At 41.6% G+C, this 23,581-nt stretch overlaps 1 protein-coding gene across 1 annotated transcript in view; it reads right to left on the bottom strand.

Annotated features, from left to right (window-relative positions):
• The window catches only part of LOC133792253 (uncharacterized), a 69,273-nt gene that overhangs the window by 28,655 nt on the left and 17,037 nt on the right, over positions 1-23,581 (bottom strand). Inside the window, exons 4-6 of the mRNA XM_062230161.1 lie at positions 19,256-19,340; positions 18,559-18,692; positions 17,843-18,192 (exon numbers count right to left, since the gene is read on the bottom strand). Of these exons, the coding sequence (XP_062086145.1) occupies positions 17,843-18,192; positions 18,559-18,692; positions 19,256-19,340 (569 nt within the window). The remainder of the gene's footprint in view (positions 1-17,842; positions 18,193-18,558; positions 18,693-19,255; positions 19,341-23,581) is intronic.

Here is a 23,581-nt window from a genome sequence, read left to right as displayed (position 1 = left end):
CTAAAAGGGGGAAAGTAAGGGAGCGAGCTAAAAGCCCAGTAAGGAAGTACAAAGAAACATACAACAATTTCAAGAAACACAAGGAAAAACTACATACATATCATAAACTCATGACATATCATATCATATTGACATCTTAGTCATATCATAATCATAAACATAATCCTAAGACTTCATAATCATAAACATAATCATACATCATTTGACCATGGCACCCCTATTGTTCATATCACATCGTGAGTTAACCAGCAAAAGCATAAACTGATAAGACATCCTCTATGGGGTAAACAGGAACTCTGGTCCTTGAATAACCTCGGCACGTCCGCCCTTTGAGTTATGCCATATCCTTAGTAACTCATTTGTTGTGTCGCGTTCAGTACACTAGCAACCAACCGCTTTTCATACAATATTCAAGCTGACATACAACAATTCATAACATAACATAGTAACTTATACTTTTCATAACACTTTAGCTTACCATGGTTCATACTTTCCATAACACCTAAGTCACATTTGTTTTAAATTAACAAAATCCCAATTATTATTTTAAATAAAAATAAAATATGACAACTTTTCTATTTCACATAAAATAATTAATTTAACATAAATAATTAGTTCTTAATAATATATATATATATATACTCATTTTCTTTATCAATGTTTCTAATTTAATAAATAGAATAAATAAATAATTTAATATTTTAATAATTTAAGACTTTGAGGTCACCAAATTTTACATCTAAGTTATAAAATTTTAAATTAAGTTGGAAAATCCAAACTATCAACCCATTTACCTAAATAAATTTCTTAGGCCCATTTTAAAAATAGTTTTACTTAACTAATTATTTGCAATAATAATAAAAAAATTGCATTAATAAGAATGAGAAATTACATTTTTTTTAAAGTGTGGAAAATTTATTTTTCATTTATAAGGTCTAAAGTCTAAATTAATTTAACATATATTTTATATCTTTTATTTTAAAAGTGACCATGAACTTAAACATTTCAGCAAGCATTATATTACATTAACTCTGAGGCATGAGTTTTCAAAACATATTTTTACTATCATTTTAATTAAAAGAAATTTACCATGATACCAAGCAAAATTCAGCAAGTAATACTATTCATAACTCAAATTTTTATTAAGCGATTTTAACATAATAGTCTAGTATGTTTGACAAAAGACTCGCAACATATACATGTTTTTTTTTAAAAATAAAATAAAATTTCAGCACATGTTATATTTAGTTTCCGTATCTTTTAAAACATGCATTCTCACATAAAATCATATGGTTTCTCAACAAACGTATGAACACATGTACAAAATTTATACCTTTTATTATTTTAACATATAGCACGACTCATGACATAATTTAATCTCTTTATAAACCATTTTTGCATTTTAACATCCTAGAATCATAAAAATTCAGCAACCTAAAATCACTTGGTATTCCAAAAATGCTCATAATTATTTAGAACAAGGAAACACTATAACTCAACATACCATAGTTGAAACCCTCATGTTCAAACAACAACAAATAAAAAACTCAAATCCAATTTCTTTAAATCATATGAACCCAAAAAAAATACAACATCTAATAATTCTATCATGCTTTGTAAGAGCAAAATAAAATAAAGATTCAATAACAACATGAAAATCATTACCCTAGCCGAAACCCTATTCTTCTTCTCCTTCTTTCTTTCTTCCTCTCTCTCTCTCTCTTTCCGTGCTCTCTCTTTCTCCCTTTCTCTCTCTATGCTCGACATCCCACCACAAATAAGCCTCCAAAGCCCATTTGTTTCCCCTCTTAACCTAGCTAGACCCTAGAGACAATTACCCAAAATTGTGGCTCCAATCTTTCCCTTAATTTTTGCATGGAAATCAAGTCAATCAAACAAAAAGGGAAACTAGATCACACTTCCCTTACCACATTGACGCGCACACACCTCTCACTCTCTCTCCCTACACACGGCTAGCACACACACACACCATCAATTCTTTCCAAGTTTACTTACCCAAAATAGCTAGAAGACAACTAATAGAAATATCCACCAATATTTCTATATTACATTAAAATAAATAAGAGAAAAAACTCTTTCCCATTTTCATGTCACACTCACGCCCACTCTTTCTATTCCCTCTTCCAATTTATTTCTCTCTTTTTTTCTTCTAGATTAACTAAATAAAAATAAACAATTAATCAATAGGAGAATATACACTATGCATGGAAACTAATGCATGCTCGCCATGCATACCATGCATATGCACGCACACACACACAAGTGCTCTAGTCCATCAACACTAAGCATGCACTTCCTTGCACACAATCAAATCTCTAGAACTCACAAAATGAAATAATTAAATAAAACAATTAATAATTTTTAATTCACATAATTTCTACCGAACAATTCAAAAAATTTAAAAGTAAATTTCTAACACTTAACAATTAATAAAGAATATATAAAGCACAAAATTTAATAAAATAAAAAAATTGGTGCGCTACAGATGAAGATGGTATTCAGGTTATATATCGAGTGCTCTTTTTTATGGATTTTTCTGTATTGCCGAATATATTTAGTTCTACGTTTGGTTTTTCATTTTGGTAGATTTTTGTACGGCACATTAATTTTTCTTGGTGGGTTTTGTGATTTAATTTGGCTTACATGTAGAGTTTATGGATTACTATAATGGTGTGGTCAATGTAATAGATTTCACTATATTAATCTTTCTCATGTTTTCATCATCATCATTTTCCATACTTAGTAATTCGGTAATTTGGGTGTTGTTTTGGATAAGTCTATGTACCAACTTAGTAGTTAAATAACACATTCATTCTTTTTAAACATTGCTCCTTTCTAATTTATATTAGTAGCAATCTCGAGGAGTTATTTTCCATACATGTATGTATCAATTTAGTTGATAAATGTGATATTATTTGCTTGTAAGTTATTATAGTTTCCAAAAATTTGTTGTTTATTAATCTATTGATAATTTTTTGACACTTTGTGTGTATCAAGATAGAAGATAAATTGTAACGACCCAAAATCGCTAATAAGGCTTAGGGTCTTGATTAGTGTGTCGCGATGGCATAATTTGTTTATGTGTATGTTTAATTAGTTAAATACGTGACATGCATGATTAATATGATTATATGAATATATTATATGCATGTTTATGAGTATAAGATATGCACGAGGGCCCCTTATAGCTTATAAGGTTATATTTGTAATTTTGGCCCGTTGAGGGCATAAATGTGATTCTATGTGATTTATGATTGAGACCACATTATTATGTAGATATATCTGCAGCATATGGCTCGAGACGGTCCTAGTGAGTGGACTAGCGAAATAGTCACAGCAGGGTTTAATACCCGGCTCGGGCAGAGCCTAGGGGTATTTTTGGGAACTTAGAGAAATATTTTGGGAGTTATTAGATAATGAATAAATATTTTGTAATTAATTAAATATGACAGGGTTAATTGATTAATGATAGGAACACTTGAGGAATTAGCAGGAGGAGCGGAATGACCATTTTACCCCTTAGTGCCCTTAATGGACCAATAAGCCTAGAGGGGCAAATAAGTCTTTTGTTTAAGCAAGGGATAAACTCAGTAAAATCCTAAGGAATAATCAGAAGATTTTGGAAGACTCTCAGCTCATTCTCACCTCCTCTCACTCACAGTTCTCTCCCTCCCTCAAGCTTGAGGAATTTTGATGAATTGAAGATTGGAACCAGGGAAATTCAGCTGTGGGAACCTAAGGATTAAGCTGAGTTCAAACAAGATTATTGTTGGGGAAACTAGGCTACAATTTGAGGTAAGAGTTCTAGTCTGATACTCTAATTCTGTTGAGTTTATGTTAACAGGTTTGAGTTCCATGGGGCTTAGTTTTGGTTCGCTGATTTTGGGTGCTAGGAAGTGTAGAGATTGTTAATAAGGTTGGACATGATGTTTAAATTGCAGGGATAAGGATTCTTGATTAGGATCTAAATTTGGCTAAGAGTTTGGTTGAATTATAGAGGTATTTGGCTGGGAAGGATGAGGAGGTAACCCAGATATTCTAGGTACGTGGGGGCGCGCTGTGACCCAGCTCATGGGCGTCGAAAACCGCATGTCGAGAAGGCCTTCGGTGTGCTCCCTATCGTGAAGGCTCGTCGTGGGCCTAGGGGGCAAGTCACGGCCTGCCTCCCCCTGAGGCTTGGGGGTTGGGTCTCTGACTTGGGGGCACGCCGCGACCCTTATGGCCAGGTCCCTGCCAGCCCAGGGGATTTTGGCCTAGGTTTGTTTTTCTTAGAATTAGAAGGGCTTGGGGGTTCAAACCTAAGCGATCGGGACAATTTCTACTCCCCGGTTTAGTAGAAATCGAGGTCCCGGTGGCTAGCTAATGTTTCCTAAATATTTATATGGATTAGAAATTTATGATTACCCATTGGCCACTATGACTAGGTTTATCGCCAAGGCTCAGGACTGAGGCTCGTGCTCGGGACTGTTTTGTATTCTCCGCTCAAAATTTGAGGTAAGAAAACTGCACCCTTGATTGTTATGAACGGGACTGAGATTCCCAATATTAGAGTATGTGTGTTGTATGAATGAAAGATAGATATGGTATATGGGAACGAATGGCCTAAGAAAGCCAGGGCTGATGCCTTGCGCACAGGACGCGGCTCAGCCACTATGAGTCGGGGTCAGCTAAATAAATAATGGACTCGACCTATGCGAGCCGGATTCAGTTGAGTAAATAGAGGGCTCGGCCTAAGGGCGTTGACCCTATACATTTGTATATTGATTAAGATATGCTTTTGATCGTACATGTTTACTGTTATTAGTTTGATGCCTGTGATTTGTTGAACTTCTGGATGACTATCTTATGATTGTTTGGATGCTGTTACTGATTATGTATTTGTTGTTTTGGTTTTGTTGTTGGGCCTTGGCTCACGGGTGCTACGTGGTGTAGGTAAAGGCAAGGGAAAGCTGGACCAACCATGAGTTGGAGAGGTGTACATTGTCAGCTGCTCGTCCGCCACGGCCAAGGGATAGTAAAGGGACAGAGCCTTAAATTTCGTATTTTTCCATTAGAGCGGCTATTGGTTGTACAAAACTTTTGAGGATTGTAAATTGTCACTTAAACCCTATTTTTAGGATCCCATGTAACAAACATCTATTTCAATGAAAATTAACCGTTTATATCCAAAACCTTTTAACCCTAATCTGGTGATTGACCTTAGGATCATATTTTTATTTAAAGGACTTGATTAGCAAGTCTTGCACTATTTTAAAATACACAGTGTAACGGTCTTGGTTATCCAGAGCGGTTCATAAATATTCAATAATATCTAAATCTATAAAAGTTTTTGGATGCTTATTTATATGATAGTATCTAAATGTGATATTTTGCTTTTCAGAGTTCCAGATTTGGATACTTACTAGTAGCTACTTAGGAGTAGTTAAATGTATGCATTTTGATAACCTCATCTATATTGTAGTAACTTAATGCTTCAGTTTTCTTTTAAATGTTTCTATTCTCAATACTTGGTGATATCGTAACATGTCATTCAAAATAGTTTTATATACTTTAGAGTAGTAAATACTACTTGTGTGTTTGTTATTACATACTGGTTAGTATTGTCTTATGTGGTACATTTTAGTAATAGTAGCAATCACGTTTTTTTCTACACTGTTTTTCATTTTCAGATATGGGACTTGTATTTCAAAGTCGAGGATAAAATTGGTGGTAAAATACATTTTTGGGGGAAAAGTAATGTTATTAATGAGATTAAGAAAAAAATTATCAAATAATCATTGGAATATGTTGATGTCCACCTGTTTTGGGCACTTATAGGATCTTAACTCTTATGTTGACACAATTTTTTGCCAATAGATAATTATACGAATAAGTAGGATGGATTAGTGCGAATTGGTAAACCGTAATATGAAAAAAATTGTAATCAAGATTTTGGGAAACTAATAGCAATAGAAAGATGGTCACTCCCTTTTTTAGGTGGTTCGAAGGTTAAAATCCCTCTAGTCCACCAGTCGATATTATTGATATCTCTTAACTATTTCTTACAGAGTGCTTCTTTACAAAAAATATCCCAACCCCTTGCACTATCCAGGGTCTTGATATTTATAGGAAGATGATATCTGGGTAGGTATTGGGGTCATCCCGTGACCTCTTCATCCATCAAATAATTTATGTGACATCGATGATTAATTCCTAAACCTTGCAGTGAAGTGTGGTCTAATCAATAAGTAATGGGGGATAATGGGCCGCATGGCCCAAATCAGGTATGGGATGTCTGAACACGCACGTTTATACTACGTGTCCAATAATTCAGGAATAGAATAGACACGTGACGCCTGGGATATGCACGTTTATATTGCATGGTTGGCTTTACAAGGATTCGGGGGTGTCAGGCCTCTGATGCACTACGAGCTTAACCAGCTCAGGCTGGTTAAATTAGGGGATGGTAACAAATAGCTCTTGGTGGACGGTTGACACGTGGCAGACCGAGTCAAGCCCTTTTCTTTAGTTCGCTGAAGTGCGCGGACATTTAGGGCATACATTTTCCCCCCAAGCCCCTGCTCGTGACTTATGACGTCACCTCTGATCTTCACAGTGGGGACTTTTAAACTTTCCTTCTGACTCTTCATGTCCTGCCCACTATATTGGTACCGGACACGTGGAACGTCGTGGTTGGCCACTATTCGAATTCCGAGAATTGCATTAAATGGCCTAGCCACCTTTCTGCTGTCGTTTTGCCTCCGAGTTATGACCCTTGTATCTCGCATTAATTTGATCGGATGATCCTTGCTTTCTCATGCCTCTTACATATACATATGGTGGGCAATCTTCAGTACTAGTCACTCTTCGCTTGAAATTTTTTCCTCATTTTCTCTTTTTGAGTTTCAGAAGTCCTTCTTCTGGTCATAATCCCAGATATCCCCACGTTCTTGCCACAAGAGTCTCTCAAAAGTACAGCTTTAAGGATTCAACCAGGAATCCTACCCTTATGCTTTCTGGAACTTTCATTCGGAAAAACACACTGTAAGTTCCCTATCCGTTTGCATGTTTTGATTTCCCTGTTTCTTTGATAGGCAAATTTATTTCTTAGTTGTAAACAATTGGCTGGTTTTCAGTGCATAGGTTCCAATTCTAGGCATATTGATTACACTTAGAAACATGTCTAGGAATGTGATGTTCATAACTAGGGGACTTCTAGGTAATTTTCAGGGTAAATTTTTGGGTATGCCTATTCGGATTATGGAAGGTGAGAGGTTTTTAGGGTGCAAAACCGAGTAGCTAAGGGGTCACGCTTCCTAGGTGGTTTTTCTCTCAAAACATCCCTTCCATGGCAAGCAATAATCTGCCCTTCCTGACATAAAGATCCCTAGAGATCAGGGATCCGTTGGGAATCTGGGCGCGTGACTATGGCAGCGCATGGCTTCACACACCAAGGGCTGAGATTACCTTAGCCCGTGTATGAAAATCATTTCTTCTCGCGCTGTTTTCCCTTTTCTATTTTTAGGTCGCCTATTTAAGTTTTTCCTGGTTCTTGTTCGTTAGGCCACCAGATGGGACCCAAGAAGAATGCGCCCAAGAAAAGCATGGCTGGATCGTCATCCCAGCAGTCTAGCAAGGGGAAAGAGATTGAAGTGATTTCTCCCATCCCCCAATTTGGTCCCACGGAGAAGAAGGAGGTCGAGCTGGGACCTGACGCTTTCTTCGAGGCGGAGAGGATAGTCTCAAAGATTACGACCCAAGGGAGGGTCAACAAGATTCTACTGTCCCATAACATCGAAGTTGGGACAGACGCTCTTGTAGCTCAACCTCCCATCGAGGGTGAGAGGAGCTGCGCGCCTCTTGATGAGAAGTTCGCGGCCTGGAGCGACGAACACCTCACGGCCGGGGCCTTCCTACCTTTGGACCAGTACTTCGCGGATTTCCTGAATTATGTGAAGCTGGCCCCCTTCCAACTGCCCCATAACTCCTACCGTCTACTGATGGGGCTGAGGTACCTCTTCCTGAGGCATGAGTGGGAGGTCCCTACTCCAGCAGACATCCTTTATTTCTTCTACCTCAAAGCCAGCCTGGATCAATGGGGACGAGGCGACGGGTTCTACTACTTGACCCGTTTCCCAAACTCTCCTGCAGTCATCGAGCTACCCAGCCACCCCAATGACTTCAAGGACCGGTTCTTCATGTCGATGGGGTTTCGTAACTACGAGTACCACTACTTAAACCGTCCTCATAAGCTTTCCATTCTCAGCCCACGGCTAAAAAAACTTTTTTCTTTCCTTTCTATTTTTTCGCGTGTATACTGACTGGAACAACGTCGTGCAACCATCTTTGTGAGGATGAACAAATCAGTGACCCTCGCAGGTCAATACGACCCCTTGGCGGGGCTTCCATCGAGTGATAAGGACTACCGCTAGCTCGTGTCTGATGAGACAATGCTGGCATGTAAGCTGATCTAGGCCAGACTCTGGCCTTGAGGAGGGCGCGGGCCAATCAACCAGCAGCCCGCGTGATGGAGACCATTCCTGAGGTCGAGGTCGCGGCTGGCGATGGTGACCTCGACCTCAGGAGGCTGCCCGGGATCCAGATTTGGACTGAGCTCAATCAGGGGCAGCAGCCGGCCCCTCCGAACAAGGTAACCTCTATCTCTTTCGGGACCTAGATAGGGCAGCTGTGGACCTTAGCTTAGTTAGGTTTAACCCACACCAGCTCGTGCACTGCCATCGAAACGACCCAGACCTCAATGTAACCCTGCTCCAATGTGTAGACCAGTTAGTACTGCGTAATGACGCGGGCCGTCCTAGGGGTACCGTAGTAGTAGACAATACGTTGTCCTTTAGGTCAGCCTTCTTTAAGGAGTACGGGACCAACCTTTGGTCATAGCCCTCCCTCCTAGAGGGTATAGTTGCCCCTGGACTTAGGCAATACGTGGAGGAATCTAGCCCCGAGGTAGAGCCTGAGCCGACACCTCCCACAATCCAAGAAGTGGTTGTTTAAGATTCTCCTTCCCTTGTAGCAGCCCTAAGGCCGGAGGTCATGGAAGTAGACTCTTCCTCTAGCTCGGAGGATAGGAAATTCTTTTACTGTGTTGTCAATAATTTTCTTTTGAGGAATGTGCATGTATCCTTAACATATTTTTCATTCTTCTTTTCTGGCGAGGAGATGGCAGAGAGGGGAGGACCTGACATCCGATCGATGTTCCCAAGAGGGAAGCCAATCGAGGGTCCCCTCGTCAAGAGGCATCGGCCTTCTACTAAGAAAACACCGCCCCCGGCTGCAACCACCTCTCAATCCCCAACTAAGGGGAAAAGCTCGGGCCCAGACCTACCGCGAAATTTCCTCGCCTTCCTCCACCTCTTCCTCCTGGTCGAGAGCCGATAGCATCGGTTGGTCCCCAAGCTCCGGTGGTGCCTGCTGCCACAGTTCACATCCCCGTCAACCCTCAAGATCTAGAACTGATTCCAGACACTTTCTAGGGGACCGTCTACGAGACGGCAAACTACTCGGTGGAGCACTTCTACAAAGCCAAGCCCACCGATCTGAGGGCTATCGAGGAGAGGAGCCCTGAGAATGTGATGGAATCTTCTCTCGGGATGAACCTCATAGTAAGTACTTATTCCGACCACTTTTTACATCTTACTTTTCGGGAATGTGTCTAATGGTTCCTTTGCTTTTTGCAGGCGATCTTGGCTCTCCACTACAGCATCTCTCGGGCTAGGTCCAGGAATGAGGAGATTATGGCTGAGCTAACCACAGCCCAAGCTGCTCTCGCCGCATTAGAGCAGAACGAGCAGACTGCTAGGGCTGCCTTGGCGGTAGCCCAAGCAAGTGAGCGGGAAGCGAAGTCTGCCCTCACTACTGCCCAAGCAACTGAGCAAGAAGGGAAAGCTGCCCTAGCCACAGCTTAAGCAAGCGAGCAGGAGGCAAGAGCTACTTCGGCAGCTCTCCAGGTCGAGCTTTAGGGGGCCAAGGCAAAGTTGTTGGAAGCCGAGGCGACCGTCCGGGAGGAGAAGGAAGCGTCAGCATTCTCCATGGACAGTATGTTGTACCATTTTTGGGCCTTAAACCAAGACGGTAACTTCTCATTCATGGCCCCCGATGCATGGGGACACTACCTGGAGAAGTTCAAGGCTCAGCTACAATTGGAGCTGCCAGCGGTGACTGAGACCAGGGAGACCTCTGCTGCCGGCGAGCAGGATGCTGAGGAGGTGACGTCCTCGGAGCGACCTGAGGGGGGCATAGGATTTTTCTTTTTCACTTTTATCTTTTGTAATTATTTATTACGAGGTTTTTCTCCTCGAGACAATTTTATGATTTTAGTTATTTCATTATTTATTTTTCTTTTTAATATGAAGTGTTTGGTAAAAACGTAGTTCGTGTTAGTTAATTGACTGTTTTTCTTTGAGGTTGCAAAGTACTGCCATTCAATTTTAACCAACTTCTAAGTTTTAGGACCTGGTCGTGTCCAGGACATTTAATTTAAAAACTTAGTTCGCGTTAGTTTTATCGACACCTCGTGCTCTTTAGGAAAAACAATGGTTAATCAATTTAACTAACTTCTAAGTTTTTTAGGGCCTGGTTATATCCAGGATATTAATTTAAAAACTTAGTTTGCGTTAGTTTTATCGATACCTCATGCTCTTTAGGAAAAACACTGGTTAATCAATTTAACTAACTTTTAAGTTTTTTAGGACCTAGTTGTATCCAGAACATTTAATTTAAAAACTTAGTTTGCGTTAGTTTTATCAACACCTCGTGCTCTTTTAGGAAAAACACTGGCTAATCAATTTAACCAACTTCTAAGTCTTTTAGGACCTGGTTGTATCCAGGACATTTAATTTAAAAAACTTAGTTCGCGTTAGTTTGATCGACACGTCGTGCTCTTTTAGGAAAAATACTGGTTAATCAATTTAACCAACTTCTAAGTTTTTTAGGGCCTGGTTATATCCAAGATATTAATTTAAAAACTTAGTTCGCGTTAGTTTTATCGACACCTCATGCTCTTTAGGAAAAACACTGGTTAATCAATTTAACTAACTTCTAAGTTTTTTAGGGCCTAGTTATATCCAGGATATTAATTTAAAAACTTAGTTCGCGTTAGTTTTATCGACACCTCGTGCTCTTTAGGAAAAGCACTGGTTAATCAATTTAACTAACTTCTAAATTTTTTAGGACCTGGTTAGGTCCAGGATATATGCCCCCAAGTAAGCAGAAAAAGATCTTTCTTGGTTACTTTGAACACGCTCTTTTAAGCCTATATGCATAGGAAAACATACGATACAAGAAATATACTCCTCATTTTTTAATAAAACAGGGTGGGTTTTACAATTAAGCCTTACAAAAGCACGACTATTGGTAATATTTCTTTAGGTGCACAATCTTCCATGTCTGTGGGACTGTTTCCCCATTAAGCCGAGTGAGCTGAAAGGTTCCTTCCTTCATAACCTCTATTATTTAATAGGGTCCTTACCAGTTTGGTCCCAATACTCCGTCCTTGGGATCCTTACCGGCTAAAAAGAGCCTTCGGAGCACCAGGTCTCCTAACTTAAAGACGCGTCTCTTGACCCTTGAGTTGAAATAACGAGTGATCTTTTGTTAATAATGTGCGAGCTGGAGCTGCAAATCTTCTCATTTTTCGTTAATTAGGTCGAGGGACGCGCTGAGCAATTTGTCGTTCTGTTCTTGGTCAAATGCTTGGACTCTATGCGAGACTATCTTTGTTTCGACAGGAAGGACGACCTTGCTTCTGAAAGTCAGGGAGAAAGGAGTGTGCCTCGTCGAAGTTCGGTGTGAGGTCCGGTATGCCCACAACACCTGGGGAAGTTGTTCAGGCCAAACTCCCTTAGCTTCATCCACCCTCTTCTTAAGGCTCGTTTTGAGCGTCTTGTTAATAGCCTCGACCTGCCCATTAGCCTGGGGGTAGGCCACGGAGTTAAAACTTTTAACTATGCCGTGCCTTTCGCAGAATTCGGTGAAGAGGTCGATATCGAACTGGGTTTCATTATCTAACACGATCTTCTTCGGTAGTCTGAATCGGTAGACAATATTCTTAACAACGAAATCAAGGACTCTTTTTGATGTTATTGTCGCTAGGGGCTCCGCTTCTGCCCATTTCGTGAAGTATTCAATAGCCACCACCGCATAGCGAACTCCTCCTTTTCCCGTGGGCAGGGCACCAACTAAGTCAATTCCCCATACCACAAATGGCCACGGGGACGAGATCATCTTCAGCTCGACTGGCGGAGCTCGGGCAATCGTGGCGAACCGCTGGCACTTGTCACACTTTTGGACGTAAGAAATCGAGTCCTTTGATAGAGTGGGCCAATAATATCCTTGCCTCAATATCTTCAAGGCCAGGCTTTGCCCCTCAGCATGATCCCCACAAAATCCCCCATGCACCTCCTACAGAATAGTCTTGGCTTCGCCTGGCGAAACACATCGCAGAAGAGGTAAAGAAAGACCACACTGGTACAACATCCCGTCTACCATTGTATACCTCGGTGATTGGTAAAGTATCCTCCTCGTGTCATTTTGCTCTTTAGGTAGCTTTCCTGTTGCGAGGTACTCGACTATGGGAGTCATCCAGGTCGGCCTGACATCGATCATCTCGACCTCTCTTGCGGTTTCCTCTATGCTTGGCCTTTCCAAGAATTCCACCGGTACCAGGCCCAAGGTTTCGGTCTCCCCAGAGACGGCAAGCTTCGCTAAGGCGTCAGCATTGGCGTTCTGCTCCCGAGGTGTCTCTTCAAATAGGTTGTACTCAAATGCGGACAGCTCCTTCTTTACCTTGGTCAGGTAGGCCACAATCTTGGTTCCCCGTGCCTGGTATTCTCCTGATACCTGGTTTACCACGAGCTGGGAATCGCTATAGCACTGGATGGAGCTGGCCTTCAGCTCTCGGGCCACCCTTAGCCCAGCCAATAAAGCTTCGTACTCGGCCTCGTTGTTGGATGCTTCAAATCCAAACAGTAACGCGGAGTGGAACTGATGTCCCCCTGGGGATATCAAAATGACTCCAGCTCTAGACCTGCTCTCATTAGATGAACCGTCCACAAAGACTTTCCACAAGGCCCATACCAGTTCTTCCATTGGTTCCTCTTGGAATCCCGTGCACTCTGCCACAAAATCAGCCAGAGCTTGGATTTTGATCGCAGTTCGCGACACGTATAGTATCTTGAATTAGCTGAGCTCAATAGCCCACTACAAAAGACGTCCCGATGCCTCAGGTTTCTGCAAAACCTTCCTTAAAGGTTGATTGGTTATGAAGTGGATTGAATGGGACTGGAAATACGGCCTGAGCTTTCTGGAGGCCGTGATAAGGAAGAACACCATCTTTTCCATCATCAGATATCTAGATTTGGCTCTAAGGAGCCTCTTGCTAATGTAGTAGACCGGCTTCTGAGACTGGTCCTCTTCCGTGACAGTCAGGTAAAGAAAAAGAGGTTCTCCTGCTGTTGGTTTAGACAACACGGGTGGCTCAGCTAAATGTGACTTTAGGTCGAGGAAAGCACGCTCGCACTCATCGGTCCACTCGAACTTTTTATTTCCCCGGAGCAGGTTATAGAATGGAAAACACTTGTCGGTTGATTTGGAAATGAACTGATTAAGGGCCGCCACCCTTCCTGTCAGACTTTGGACGTCCTTTCGTGATCAGGGTGATGGCATTTCGAGTAGAGATCTGATTTTATCGGGATTCACCTCTATTCCTCGGGTGTTGACTATGAAACCCAGAAATTTTCTTGACGCAATCTCGAAGGTACATTTTTGGGGATTCAGCCTCATGTCGTACTATCTTAAAATCTTAAAACATCCCTTCAGATTGGGGACATGGTTATTGGTGGTTTTCGACTTGACCAACATGTCGTCAACATACACTTCCATGTTTTTCCCGATCTGATTAGCAAACATCCTGTTGACCAATCTCTGATATGTAGCTCCTGCATTCTTCAGCCCGAAGAGCATGACCTTGTAACAATAAACGTTGGTTGAGGTCATGAAGCTCGTATGTTCCTGGTCTGCAGGGTTCATGGCGATCTGGTTATAGCTCGAGTATGTATCCATGAAGGAAATGAGCTCGTGCCCCACAGTGGCATCCACCAATTGGTCAATTCTCGGCAAGGGGAAGCAATCTTTGGGGTAGGCTTTATTCAGATCAGAAAAGCCGATGCAAGTCTGCCACTTCCTATTGGGATTTGGGACCAAAACAGGATTGGCGATCCAGATCGGGTATTTTTCCTCGCGAATAAAACCTTACCTTAAGAGTTGAGCTACTTCCTCTTATAAGGCCTCAGCTCGGGTCGTGCCCAGGCGCCTTTGTTTCTGGGACTTCGCAGGCACGTTTTTGTCCAAGTTGAGGGCGTGCATGATGACGCTTGGGCTAATCCCTATCATATCTTCATGAGACCAGGCAAACACGTCTAGATTCTCTTGCAGAAATCTCAGCAGCTCCACCTTTCTCTCATTACACAGGTTTTTCCCGAGCTTCACCACCTTCGAGGGGTCTCTTGGATCGATGTTCACCTCTTTCGAGCTCTTTGATGGCTTGGAGCTCGGATCAATCTATGCCTATCCTGGGGTAGATATCATCATTCAAGGTGATACCTTCCACGTTGGCTTCCTGAGGTTTTTCTATCTCCGGAATAGATCCTACTTCTTGAGATTCCTCACTTCCGCCCTGAATGGTCATCGTCTGCTGTCCGGGTTGTGATTTTCCCTTCAGGGAAATGCTATAGCATTCTCTGGCAGCGAGCTGATCACCTCGGACCGTACATATCCCCGTAGAGGAGGGGAATTTGACTGTGAGATGGCGGATAGAAGTTATGGCCTCAGATGCCATCAACGTAGGCCAGCCCAGAATAGCATTGTACGCAGTGGGACAATCGATAACCACGAAATCGAGGAGTTTAGAGACAGTTTGGGGTCCCTCTCCCAAGGTTATAACTAACTCGATTGTTCCTATCACTGCCGACCCTTCTCCAGAAAATCCATACAGGATCATGGAGGTGGCCTTCAACTCGGTTACGAAAAGTCCCATTTTCTTCAGCATGGACCGGAATAGCAGATTCACCGAACTCCCATTATCGACTAGTATCCTCCTAACTCTTTGGTTGGCGAGCTGGGTAGTTATGACTAGAGGATCGTTATGGGGGAACTAGACGTGACCATCGTCCTCTTCGGTAAAAATGATTGGTTGCCTCTCCAATCGTTGTTGTTTGGGTAGATGCTGCTTCGAGACGAATTCCACTCCGTTATGAGCCTTCAAATCGTTGACATGTCTCTTTTGGGCACCTCTGCTCATGCCGGCCTGATGGGGGCCTCTGGAGATTGTGGATATATCTCCTCCTATTACAGGAGGAGGGGTATCCTAATTTATCCGGGGCCTGGGTTGATTTACCGGAGCTTCCGGGGCTGGTTGACCAGTAGGAACCCGGTTCCGCGCATATTGAGCCAAAGGTCCAGCTCTGATGAGTGTCTCGATCTCATCTTTCAAATGCCTACAATCGTCAGTGTTGTGGCCAATGTCATTGTGGAATCGACAGAACTTGGAAGGGTCCCTCTTGGCCTTCTGGTGTTTCAAAGGCTTCGGCTTTTTCCAGGGGAGGCGGGCATAGTTTGCTAGGAAAATGTGTTCCCTAGTGTTTGTGAGCTCGGTATGAGCCGCGTAGACTGGCTTAAACTTTTCTGCGGGCTTGTTCTTCTTCAAACCGTGTTGGCCGCCGTCACCCCTTCCTTTTCTCTTGCCTCCACCCTCTTGGTTATTCTGGGCAACGGTTTGAGTCATTTTCACGACATCCGTTTCTGCTCCAACGGGCTAATCAAGGGTTTGGCTGGCTCCCGCGACCGATGAAAGAGGTGCATGAAGGTTTTTGCGGGGACCACGCTGGGGGGCAAAGTCTGTCAAAAAAGATCCTAAGGAAAGGATATTTCTGGCCAACCATGAATGAAGACTCAATGGAGTTCGTGCGGAGATGTGACAAGTGTCAAAGATTTTCCAAAATCCCATGAGCAGCCCCCAACGAGTTAAAGCAAATGCAGAGTCCATGGCCCTTCGCAGTTTGGGGAATAGATCTAATCGAATCTTTGCCTACAAGAAAAGGTGGTGTAAAGTATGTAGTGGTTACCGTCGATTACTTCACCAAATGGGCCGAAGCTGAATCACTGGCAACCATAACGACCAAGAAAGTTCATGACTTCGTAGTCAAGAACATCGTTTGTTGATATGGATTGCCAAGGAAGATCGTCTCGGATAACGACACCCAATTTGACGGTGATCTATTCAGGGACTTCTACAAACAGCATGGTATTATCAAAAGCTTTTCTTCAGTCGCTCATCCCCAAGCGAATGGGCAGATCGAAGCAGTTAATAAAATGCTGAAGGATACACTGAAGAAGATCGAGAAGAAGCTAAGGGAGCATGGCCAAAGCAGTTTCCTGATGTTCTTTGGTCATATAGAACTTCCCACCGAACAGCAACAGGTCATACCCTGTTTTCCTTGGCCTACGGGTATGAAGCTATGTTGTCTGTCGAGTTGGATCCACCCTCGCACCGCAGATTACCATACGACCAAGACTCTAATAGCCAGCTATTGATGGAATCCCTAGACTCAATCGATGAGAAGCGTGAACAAGGCCAACTCCGAGTAGCTATGTACCAGCAGAAGGTCGCTCGGTATTTCAACTCTAAAGTGCAAGAAAGAAAATTCAATGTCGGAGATCTTGTACTCCGAAGAGCTTTTCTAAACACCCGCGACCAAGCTGCTAAGGTACTCGGGCCTAATTGGGAAGGGCCATACCAGATCGATGAGGTCCTTCACCTAAGCACATATAAACTTGCACGCTTAAATGGAGATCTCGTTCCTCACTATTGGAATGGAGAACACCTGCGCAAGTATTACCAATGAAAATTCTTCTTAAAGAATTGGCTTGTATTAATTTTACTTTTTACAAGTTTTGAAAAAGGGTTGGTCATTTTATGTGACTGATCGCTTATAAGTGTAAGATCTTATTGATCACTCATACAGACATAGTCCATTTATTACAAGAAATAAAAGGGATTGTGCGCAGCCAGTCATTTCTTGCCAATCATTGTATGTATTACAAGTATTTGCTCATTACGTGTGTTGTTTTGCTGTATTATAATGCTAATCATATTGCTACGAGCAGTAATGTTCGAACAGGTTCTTGTCAAGGCAAGTGACCAATGACTTAAAGCTCCTCGATCACTTGGGGGGTATATAAGGTACAAGTAAGCAAAGCATATCGTTAAAAGGTGTGTAAACACATGAGTAAAATAAGTGAAAGCATGCTAGGGTACTTAGAGTATTTTTTAAAAAAAAATTATTTTGTTAAATCAAACCAAAGTGCTATGCTAAGTTCGGTCATGCGAACAGATGTTATAATAAGATGCAAATATATTATAATATCAAAATGTATCCTTTTACACCACGAGTAGTCACTACTCGGATGTAATTGTTCAAATAAAAGTAAAAGCTGCCCATGCAGCAATAAAAAAAAATTCTTTACATCACGACCCGTAGGTCGTGCAGTTAAAAAGATGAAAATAAAAACAGGAAAAGACTAAGGAGCCGGAGGATCTTGAGGAGGGCCCTGATTGACGACGTCAGCAGCCTCATTGTCTGCCCCGTCCATCCCAATGGCCAGCGAGATCTCAGAGGAAGCAGGAATCCTTGCTCTTTCTTCCTCAGCCAGTCGAGCAGCACAGCAAGCTCGCTCGGCGTTTCTTGCATTCTCAGGAAGGTAATTGAAGTTGGCACCCTAGTTGTGCTTCCAGAAATCGTAGAAGCATCGGGGAGTGGCATTCTTATACCTTTCTAAGTTTCTAGGATTGGCTTTCTTAAGCTCCTCGATCCAGCCCTCCAAGGTAGTATTCTCCTGTCTACTCGCAGCCAAGTCCTCCTCGAGTTGTTTAGCCGCGTGGTAATTGACGCGGTTAAACTCCTTGAACTGGTCCCTCTGATTGATGGCTTTGTCCAGAGACTTTTTCTTCGCCTTCAGCTCCTCAGCCAGTTTATTCTTCTCCTCAAGCACCATTGCAAGTTGTTCGACATATTTCTCTGCGGCAGCTTTGAGTTCATCAGCATGTCGTTGCTCCAAAGATTTGGCCTGCTCGGTAACAACACCCGAGTGGAGACGGCCGGCAGTAAGGGTCAGCATTGCCTGCGATTAAAGCAGAAGTTAGACTAACTGTAGAATATAGAAGGGCTACCTCTGCAGAAAAAGATGACTTACACTGGTAAACTCATTTAAGGCGCAGTTTAGGATCAGATCGACGTCCATCGCATCTGTCGTGGCCATCGCCTCTTGGAAACGGTCGTGCTTTACAATTTTCGCGACCCTATCCTTGACCGATATAAAGGCACGACTAGTTATGTTACCCCCAGTCGAGGCAGGACCGGCCTGCTGAGTCTGGTCGGTTCAGGCCGCTGGAGGTGGAGTCGATCCGGCTGGAGCAGGGGGAGTCTGCTGCTCGCGAGGAGAGGGTGGAGTTGCGTTGGCTGAGGGCCCGTCCTCCAGGGGGCCTACATTGTGAGGCTTCTTAGCCTGAGGTGCTTTGCTGCTTTCCTCAGGATGCCTCTTGCTTGCCTTCTTTTTGCTCCGGGGAGCCGTGGGAGTCTCGGGAGTGCTGTAAATGTCGAACACGTTCACGGAGTCCATGTCTGGAAAAGAAGCAAAATGTCAAAGAATGAGATAGTATAAATGACTAAGTATATTACACCAGGAAAAGAAATAAAGAAAAATTGCAAAGTCAAATACCCAAGCTATTATTACTGGTCGCTATACTATAGACTCTACTAGTCTTATACTCACTCTCTGACATGAAGAAGTTTGGACCTAAATTTGGAGCATATTTAAAATTGTTGTCGCCGTCGAATAGGTGACAGGGAATTGGCAAGCTATCTAAAAGCAAAATAACTGTACCATTCTCATCTGAAGACTCGTCCAAGTGTTCGACAGGCTCGGTGGCCTTCTTTTTCCTCTTCCCCAAGGGGGCAGAGGGCCTCTCTACTGAAGGTGTGCCAATGGGTTCCCTGATCGTGACCCCGGTTGGTCTCCTTCGTGGAGGCGACACTGGTGGTTGCTGCTCGGGTTCCTCCTCAGCTGTGGCACTCCCTGCTGTTGACTCCCTCATGTCCTGATGAGGGGCCAAGAGGCCAACCAGCCTAAGGTTAGCCTCTATGACTAGATATTTGACGCTTTTTTCTACGTCAGTCATGCTGACCAAGATGACTGATCTCAACTCCATGTCTGGTCGCAACCACCTGCCTGAAAGGCATTAAAAGTTTAAGAGAATGTGGAGAAGAACACTAAATAAAGAGTAACAACCAGTTATACAAAGGTTTTACCTCCTTGAGCAAAGGCCAGATTGTCCGCGATCATGTTGGTCGTGAGGAAGTACTCCTGGTAGTACCTCCCCACATTCGATATATGGGTGGTGTCAGTCAGGAAGGTGCGCCGAGTTTCCTGATGACAGAATGAAAAAAGCTCGTGCCTTCTTAGTTGGGGTTAGACTTGAGGTTAAACAAGTAGTTAACCTCATGAGGAGTTGGCACAGGCCATTTTTTGTGGCTGTACAGGATAAAAAGTGCTGCGAGAATTCTATTGGAGTTATTTGAAAAGGGGCAACTCTGAAATAGTTGGCCACCCCTTGGAAAAATGAATGAAGAGGCAAGGTAGCCCCTGCCTCAATATGGAACCTCGACCAGGCGCTGAAAGCGCCTTCGGGCAGGTTCGCCCGTTGGTCTTGGTTAGGTCGGACTAAGGTCACCCTCGTGAGACCATACTTCCTGATGTAGTTGGCGATCATCCTGATCGTCACTCGGCTCTCAAGTACTAAATACCACTCAACATCTGGTTGAATGGCATGTCAGGGCTGAGCGTGTCTTTGGATATTGGGGTCAGGAACATTTTCTCCTCGACCACAGGTCGAGGGAATTTCAGCCTGAGGAGCAAGCTTATGTGAAGGATTGGGGGTTTTCTTTTTCTGGGCTTTGGTTTTAGTTCGAGCCATATTTTGAGCAAGGACAGGTGAAGTGTTTGAAGTGACACGAGAGTATGGGATGTCAGGTATCAGTGATGATGGTTGCTCCTCGTCCTCAAGCAGTTGAGCCAAAAAGTCATCGTCGATAGGTCTTTCTCCCCCCCATGGATCTTGCATGTAAGTTGCGAACAGAGAAAGGAGGAGATAAGACGCACAGCCTGAGAGCTTATGTTGAAAGTTGGAATAACATTGCTCGCGTTTACGACCAACAACATTCTAACAGAAACACTAAGTTCTATGCGAGCAGTTTTAAAAATGGATCAAAAAGTGAAAGTAAAAAGTTTTTCTGGAAAAAGCTTTTTCGACTCCGAAGGGGCGGGAAAAACCCAGTTTTTCAACTATCCTAAAAATCAAATTTTTACTTTGATTTTACGCCCTAAACTTACGATCTTGACTATCAAACTGGCTCCCAACTCCTAAAAAGCAAAACTACACTACCCTATCAAGCATCAATCAGTATACACTCAATCCTCATGCATTCCTACCCAAGAACACGAAAAATTTCAGAACTCAAAACAGGCATGTGACAGTATGCATGGCATGTTAGAGAGCATGAAAGTTGAAGAAAGTTACCTAGATGAAGATTAGAGGTTCTAAAATGAAGCAACTTTGGATGTGGGAACAGAGGATCTTCATAACAAGCGACGGATGATCTTCAAAGTTTTTGAGCTCTGAGATGAAGTTCTTGAGGGTTCTTGGCAAGAAAATGGCGAGTAAAAAGTGAAAAGGTAAATTTGGGGATTATTTATAATGGCTGAGATATGATGAAAATGGGTAATCATGAGTTACCTTTTTTAAGGTATGGGGGAGTGTAATAGCCGTCAGAAGGATTACTTGGAAATCGAAAAGGCGTGATTGGACGTGATTAGGTCACCTTTTTCGAGGAAGCACGAATGTCTCTGATAGATTTCGTGGGGCATACAAAAGGTTAGTTTCCTAAGTTTACTTGTTGCTGGTTGCAATAAATAAACTTGGGTGGCAAATGTTTATCCAAAAAATAGTTGTGGATGGCGTGGCAAGAATTTTCGACATGTGGCGGACACGTGGCAGAGATGCTGCTCGCTCATCGACCAGAGATGCTTCCATATGAGGGGTTCAAATTTTATATACGACCAGCCTAGTCGTATACTCTGTTTATTTATGTATAAATTTGTATAGTTGTAATGATTGCCGAGAATAGCTCTTCATTATAACCTTAATATTCGTTTATTAAGGAAAGATATGATTAATTGACTCATGTAACCCTCCTTGAGCCTATAAATAGTCAAGAAATAGCTCAAGGGGGGATCTTTGGATCTTTTTCCGAATTGTATTGCTATTATCATGAAACTCAGGAACCCTAGTTCTTTGATCACACCTTTGAAGCTCAATATCAATAATAGTATCAAGTGGACGTAGGTCATTACCAACCACTGGGGCCGAACCACTATAATTCTTGGTGTTCTTTACTTTCCATTAGATTGTATTCTCAAGCATCGTACTAATTTCCTGTCGTATACTTGACTCCGTGCCGTTGGCTAATTTGAGGGTCAACACAAATATATATATAAACATACACATATACACACATAAATACATATATATATATAAACATGCACACACATTGATGGACCCAAAACGGGTTTGTTTTAAAAATTTATACTCGCAACCGCACAAATCGTTCATATAGAATAGTGATCGTGTAAGCAAGGATATCGAACCCAAAGGAGTTGTCTAAAATAAAAAAGAAAACTATTTTAAACCAAAATTAATAAATTCTAACCTAGCTCCAAAGATTGATGAGTTTTAATATTATGAACATAAAATAAAAGATTGAAAATCAAACTATTTAAGAGAATAAAAATAAAGCAATTATGATTTTTAAAATAAATTGTAAAAGGAAGATTATTAAGATACTAGAATCCACAAAATGTAAGTTTAATAATACTTATTAGTGTATTGATTCCCAAGTTTTAGTGATAATTAAAATAAGTCAAACTATCATTTTCCAAATAGATTTATACTTTTAAGAACAAATTATTTCTAAAAAAAATAGGATTTTTCTTCACTTTTCAAAAAGTATAATTTCAAAGTATTTAATGTGAATCAACCTAATGAAACAATAAAAAATTAAATAACATTATTTATAAGGCAAAACATAATATATTTTTGTTCTAAGCATGGATGTGTACAATTTAATGACACATCTTGCACAAAGAATATTATGTTTTTGCAAAATGAAGAACAAAGTGCATATTATCTAACAATCCAAAATATGAGATATTAAAGATTAAAGAAATTCATGAAGAAGAAAAATCCATAAACTTTATTACATTACAATGGAAATCAACATACAACATATATATTACCTAGTTACAAGTTGCTTCATCATGATCTTAATAATCTTATGAAAAAGATTAAAAGCACATAACTAGAATATAAATTACAAAATAAACAAAATACATACTTGAAAATGCTCTTGAAAAACCCAAAATGGAAGAGAGAATGGTAGAGAGGAAATGGTAGAAAGAAGATGGTAACCAAAAATTAAGCACCCCAAAATGGTCTTGAAAACCCTTATTTATAGCCAAAATGAGAGCATTAAAATAATCAACTTAAATTAATTAAATTGATTAGATTAATTAAATTATTAATAATATGGCAAGTAGGGGTAAATTATAGGGTATAATGATGATGTTGTGGTTAAATATGTGGAAAAATTGGGTAAAAAGGTGGCTTTTTGGACATAGTGGGCAAAAGTACATTGTGGACATTTTTTTTGGGCTCAAGAGGGGAAATGACAGGGGAGAAAGTGGCTGGGTGGCAGGTGGGATTCGGTTGGGCAGGAGGCTTAGTGGAGTGCTGTGCCGAACTGGGCTGGCTGGGCTCAGGCCTGGTGCTGGCTGGGAAGGCTTCACTGGTGGGCCAAAGGGGTGCACAGGCCCGTGGGGGCTGGAGGCTGGGAGAAGGCCACACGGGTTGGACCTGGGAGGAGGAGCTGGGCAGGCGGGCCCACGAGGCAGGTAGGCTATGCAGGAAGGCGTGGGCCTGGGCCGTGGTTGGACTGGGCAGGGAGGAGCTGGGCGTGGTCCAGGTTCATGGGCTGAAAAGAAATGCCATTTTTTTATAATTTTCTTTTAAACCTACACATCTCTCTTATTTTCTCTTCTTTATTTTTAAGCATAACAAAAATGCAAAGTTCATCCTACAAAATAAGTAAACATTAAATTATAATAAAATATTTTCAATTATAAAATAAACTATATTAAATCCATGAAAATATTAATCAAAATTTAATTTACATTGGCAATTAAGTTCAATAAAATTACATTTTTAACTTTTAATCTAAAAATATTAATTTCAAATAATTAAATTACAACTCATTATAATAAAATATCTATAAAAACACACAAAAGTATATAAAATCATGATAAGACTAATAAATTCAAAATTACTTAAAAACTTAATAAATTAATTAAAAACTCAAGAACTAAGGAACAATTAGCATATAAAATATGGTAAAATAAC

Source organism: Humulus lupulus, chromosome 7, assembly GCF_963169125.1.
Source record: "Humulus lupulus chromosome 7, drHumLupu1.1, whole genome shotgun sequence".
NCBI lineage: Eukaryota > Viridiplantae > Streptophyta > Magnoliopsida > Rosales > Cannabaceae > Humulus > Humulus lupulus.
This window is presented reverse-complemented; position numbering and strand designations above follow the sequence as displayed.